The sequence below is a fragment of the Neovison vison genome, chromosome 6 (genome assembly GCF_020171115.1).
Source record: "Neovison vison isolate M4711 chromosome 6, ASM_NN_V1, whole genome shotgun sequence".
Classification (NCBI taxonomy): Eukaryota; Metazoa; Chordata; class Mammalia; order Carnivora; family Mustelidae; genus Neogale; species Neogale vison.
Window position 1 is genome coordinate 46,194,521 of NC_058096.1, and position 6,000 is coordinate 46,200,520.

At 37.0% G+C, this 6,000-nt stretch overlaps 1 protein-coding gene across 1 annotated transcript; it reads left to right on the forward strand.

Annotated features, from left to right (window-relative positions):
- Positions 1-4,470: 4,470 nt before the first annotated feature.
- LOC122910380 (olfactory receptor 5H2-like) lies at positions 4,471-5,400 on the forward strand. Its single transcript, XM_044255010.1, has one exon. It carries the CDS (start codon positions 4,471-4,473, stop codon positions 5,398-5,400), a length of 930 nt encoding a protein of 309 aa, XP_044110945.1.
- Positions 5,401-6,000: the final 600 nt, after the last annotated feature.

Here is a 6,000-nt window from a genome sequence, read left to right on the forward strand (position 1 = left end):
CACTGAGCCACCCAGGCGCCGTTCACTGTTAACATTCTAAAGAATGTTGGAAATCCAGGAAAATGGATTAAAAAATCTATCAAAAAATACATCTCTTTTCCTTGCTTATGTTGGTAGCCATGATGCAACTGGATGTTAATTTTTTTTAAGATATCAAATCATCATAAACAGGTAAATTAAGTTTTATTTTTCTAAATAAATGTTCATTAGTAACTTTCTCTGTTAATGAACAAGAAACAAATCTGAACCAACTTTTAAATCCCTCAATAGTTTTCCATTATATTAGGTTAAAAAAATAAAGCCCCTAACCCATCCTCCAAAGTCCGTTGTGATCCATATATGCTGGCCTCCCAGATCCCAACTGGCTCTTGTCTGCTACTTTCCTAACATGCCAGCTACATTTACAATGCATTTCTTCTCCCATGATATTGGCCCTCTGAAAATCTAGGCCCTACAAGGACAAAAGCCTTGTGGATGACACAAATCCAGAGGCAGCAATCACCATGTTAGAAACGAAGACCTTCAGGCCTCACCCAGACCTACTCACACAGAATCTGCATTTTAACAAGCTGTCTCTCTAGGAGATTCACAGGCATTAAAGTTTGAGAAGCACTGAGCTAGGGTACCTCTCAACTGTGGTGCTTTATCTTTGTTTCCCTTTGCACTTCCCCTGATCTTTGCCTACTAAGATTTTTCATCAGATTTCAGCTTAGAGTGTGGAGTCAGGTCTAGATCTGGAATGTGAGCTGCAGTTTGCATGAGGACAACTTTCCTTGGGGACAAGTTTCCTTGGCTCCTGAAGGGAACCTAGAACTCTGGCCTCAATAAATCATGTATGATTAGCTCAGACAAGAACATATTCATCAAAGCACTTAGAATAACACCTATTTTATAGTTAAATTGATTTGCATAACATGCCAGAAATGTCATTTGTGGTGGAAAGTAATGATATAGTGTGCAAATTAAACTGTTACAACTAGAACTGTATACATGACGTAATTATGATTTTGCAGGCTGTAATGCCCAGTGGGACATGTGGACTTTTCATACAGATTCTAATCTGCAATGCCCAGAAGAACAGCTTGGTTTTGTCCTAAAGGGAACCATTAGGAATTCTTCACACCTTCCTCTTCTGGTAAAAGCACACAGTTGTACAACTTGGTGACTCTTGCGTTCAAAGCAGATTTATATAAACAACATTTTGCTGTTTTGGTAAATGAAGCCTCCAGAATGAATCGGTGTGCAAAGAATTGCTACTGGTGCTACTGTCATTCTGGTCCAACTCTTACTTTTTTTCTACTTGAGAAAGCCTAACCCTGAAAGGATTTCCACAATGTCTTAACAGATATTGGTAAGGGATTGATTTATGTAATACTCCTCATTTTTTATAGAAAGCTGAAAATACTGTTACATTTAGAAATAATTTTGATTTGGTTTATAAGATAACCAAATAGCAGGTTGAATATGGAAAACAACTAGTATTATACTATATTTTAACTACCCAGAAGTTAAATAAAAAGTTGAAATGAAAAAGAAAAGAATACAAATAATGAATAATCTAATAATATTTTGTTATTGTGAGTAAATCTTGGTAAGCAAAATAGCTCTAAGACTGACTGTAATCTTTAATCATATTTAATTATCTGGCTAGTAAAATGACAACGACTCCGTAGGATGAATTTTGTTACTAAAAGTTCAGACAGCTTAAAAATGGGTTTAAGGATTTAGGTCATAATGTTTCCTAAGTAAGAAATCTCTCTGATGATTCTGTTCAAAATGTTTATTCCATTTAATTAACCACATTCTCTGACTAAGTTTTTAAGTTAAAACACTTAGCTATTACCTGTGTATCCTTGTACCCTTTCACCCACTTTTGACAATAATTTCATATACATGTACGAAAATACAGAAAATGTCCCTCCAGTGTCCTTTCTACTTTCTGACTTAATAAAGGCCCACACATTGCACTTGAGAATTTTAAATTATCTCGTAGTTTGGGATTGCATGGAAGGAAACCAATTCCAAATAAATATACATTTACCAATTGCAATTATTGGCATAGGTCATTTATACTGCTAGGAGTAGCTTCCAGACTTTAGCTCAATTTTATTCTGCTAAAACCTAGTGGAGAGGAAAGGGCTCTCAAATCAAATGAGAGTAGTTAGAGAAACTCAGTTCTAACTACTGTAAATGCAAAATAAAGTGACTTTTAAATGTGGAATGTGCTTTCAGCAATGTTGATATATTTATGACCAATACAAAGCCTCATATTAAAATGAAAATCTCTATTTCACACACATTTTCCATAGAAAAATAAAGTTGGAATTTGGAATGAAATAAAATGAAATCATACCCAGTACTGACAAGTTTTAATGAAAACCACAGTTAAGACAAATATTTACCTGGAGTGTGTGAGCCTTTCCCCCAGTTTCATCTTCAGCCTTTCTCTGATACTTCCTCTTTCTCTTCATGTCTTGGCCTTTCCTATCTCTATCCACCTACAAAAACACCATGGATACTCAGTGGACAGCAGCTGATTGCCATCTCCACCCCACATTCCTCAGCACACCGTATTTCGTTCTCCTCACTGTTGTGCCCCATGTTTCCCATTCTCCTCTCTGCTCTCTGACCTCAACTCCATCAGAAAATGGACATTGCTCTCACACAAGCCACCAGGAATCTATTAATTCCCACACTTAATGATCATTGCTCTCTCCTATTCCACTAGAGCACTTATTTCACTTTTGGCACTGTACTTCACTTTGTCCTGGTTGAGGTTTTTTCTCCCTTTAATTCTGCAACACTCAGCTTTCCAATTCCTTCATGCATCTCTGGCCACTCTGCTCAGTGTTCTTTTCTGTTTCTTTTTTTTTTTTTCCCTTTTCTCACTTTGTAAGCCAGAGCTCTTGGTTGTCAAAGGAAATGAGTTGATTGAAAGGAAATTGGCTTTCATGTCAAAATGTTAGAGGACTGGAGAAACCCACTGGAGAAATGGGCAGGAACACAGTGCAAGAAAGCCTGTGAAACAGCCAAAATCTGTCCTAGTCTATCTAGCTCGCTAAGAGCTGCTGTGCTTGCTACTAGATGCAGACGCAACAGCTTCCTTTGATATGCCTGCACCATTGAGGTGTAGGATACATTTTCTAGGGTCATGATATTGTTTCCTTGGTTGACTTCGCAACCCAAATTCTCCTTCCGCCCCCGCCCCCGGTCGTTTGTCCCCTTCTTCCATTTACCAAATCCAGCATAGGTGACTTTTATGGGCAAACCTACAGCAAGTCCTTTATGATGGAAAAGTCAGTTTATAGAACTTTTGGCTTCTGGACTTAATGACAGCTTCTGCTTGCCACCAAGAGTCATATGGTAGAATAGATGATCAAATGTTAGCCAATGCATACATGATGTATATCCATTTTGTAATCTCTTTAACTTCCACAAGTTTCTTTCTCCTCCTTCTCTTTTACCTTATATACTTTAATGGATAGGTCGTACAAAACTATGCCTTTAGTCACTCTAATGACTCCCAAGTCATCATTTCTATTAAGCACCTATAGTACTATTCTGCTGAGTGCATTTCACCTGGGTGTTTTCAGAATGCTCCTTGAAAAAACTGCCCGCCACACCTGAGTCCTCAATTGCAATGCTTGATGACCATCTACCCAAGCACCAAGTGTCTTCTTTTTTCTACACCGACCAAATCCCTTCACATTTATTATGTCACTGAGTTTTATTGACTGCACATTCTGATATACTTTGAGCTACCTCTTTGTCCCCTCTTTACTCTTATTGCACACAGAGCAAGAACTGCACATGCTGCTCAAGCAGCCCGGGAGCTTTTATACAATGCACATTATTCCAACCAATTCATGAGCTCTGAATCAATTTGTATAGTAATATCTCAAAACATATATTTTGTACAAAAACTGTCCTAGCCAATTTTCAGTATAATTTGGTTTGGGAATTGCTGGACAATAATATTGGCTTCCTGTTTAGTGTTTTTTCCTCTAGTTTCTCCTCCCTTCAGCCTATTTTCTACAACCAAATATTTAATTTAATAAACATCTGAGGATGACACCCCCTTTCTTAAAAGCTTTCAGTCCCAGCCTATTGTTTGAAGGACACAGCTGTAGATGTTTCACAGGGAACTGATCACTTGATGATCCAGGCCTTTCTAACATTTTTACTTTTCATGCTGCATTAATGTCCTATACACAGAACTTGCTCATGTTCAGAATGTTTTTCTTATCTTCTAAATCTGTTTATCTTGTACATAGTTTGAACTTAAGTTATATTTTTGCAATATAAAAATTCCCCCCAATAGTTGCCATATTAGAGGAAATAAAATTGAAGTGCCTTCAAGCTAGTGTATGGTTTTATTTCAATTACCTTCACTGAACTGTCTTTTATAAATCATTAATGAATATTCTTTTTCATTTACACGTTTAATTTCAGAGACCATCTGTTAAGAATATGGAAACTAAAAATGCAACAGAGCTGGAAGAGTTTGTTCTCACAGGATTCACATATCAACCAGAGTGGCAGATTCCCTTGTTCCTGGTGTTCTTGGTTATATATCTCATCACCATTGTGGGGAACCTTGGTCTGATTACTCTCATCTGCAATGACCCTCACCTTCATATCCCCATGTACTTATTTCTTGGGAGTCTGGCATTTGTGGATGCTTGGATATCATCCACAGTATCCTCCAAGATGCTGGTTAACTTTTTTGCCAAGAGCAAGATGATCTCTCTCTCTGAGTGCATGGTACAATTTTTTTCCTTTACAACTGGTGCAACCACAGAATGTTTTCTGCTGGCAACAATGGCGTATGATCGCTATGTGGCTATATGCAAACCTTTACTCTATCCAGTAATTATGACTTACAGACTATCCATGCAACTGTTGGTTTCATCATTTGTAGGTGGCCTTCTTCATGCCTTAATTCATATAGGCTTTTTATTCAGATTAACCTTCTGTAATACTAACATAATACATCACTTTTACTGTGACATCATGCCATTATTTAAAATTTCTTGTACTGATCCTTCTATTAATATTCTCATAGTATTTATTTTTTCTGGATCAATTCAGATGGTCACCATTCTTATTGTCCTTATATCTTACACATTAGTTCTCTTTACAATCTTAAAAAAGAAGTCTCTACAAGGCATAAGGAAAGCCTTTTCCACCTGTGGAGCCCATCTCTTATCTGTCTCTCTGTACTATGGCCCGCTTCTCTTCATGTATGTGCGTCCTGGATCTGCACAGTCAAATGATCAAGATATGATGGATTCTCTATTTTACACTGTCATAATTCCTTTCTTAAATCCAATGATCTATAGCCTGAGAAATAAGAAAGTCATAGATTCAATGAGAAAAATGTTGAAGCGAAATGCTTAGATTTCATACAAATATCTCTTCTCCCAGTTATAATTACCTTAGTCTTTCAATGACTAGGAGGGTCAATCTAATAATCTCCTTAAAATATTTGTGTGTATTTTTCAAATCACACAAGAAATTTTATTATATATTTTTTATTTTTTCAAAAATTTTATTTATTCATTTGACACAGAGAGAGAAAGAGACAGCAAGAGAGGGAACACAAGTAGGTAAAGTGGGAGAGGGTGAAGTAGGCTTCCCGCTGAGCAGGGACCCCCCCCCACCCAATGTGGGGATCAATCCCATGACCTACAGATCATGACCTGAGCTGAAGGCAGAAGCTTAATGACTGAGACACCCAAGCACCCACACAAGGAATTTTAATCAAGTCTTCATATCATACTTAAATAAAACAGAAAACAAAAATGAAAACATTTCACAGGATTGTCTGTTCCTTGGTGTGATTTTATAAATCCATTAAGTACTAAAACAGTATAGAGGCTTTGAACAGAACTGGATTGTGATGTCTTTGATACTTATGCAGCTATATAGCCAAGACCCATGTTACATTTAACTGGATAATAGAGGCAGATTTGTGTTTGAATGAACAGAGGTAAATCC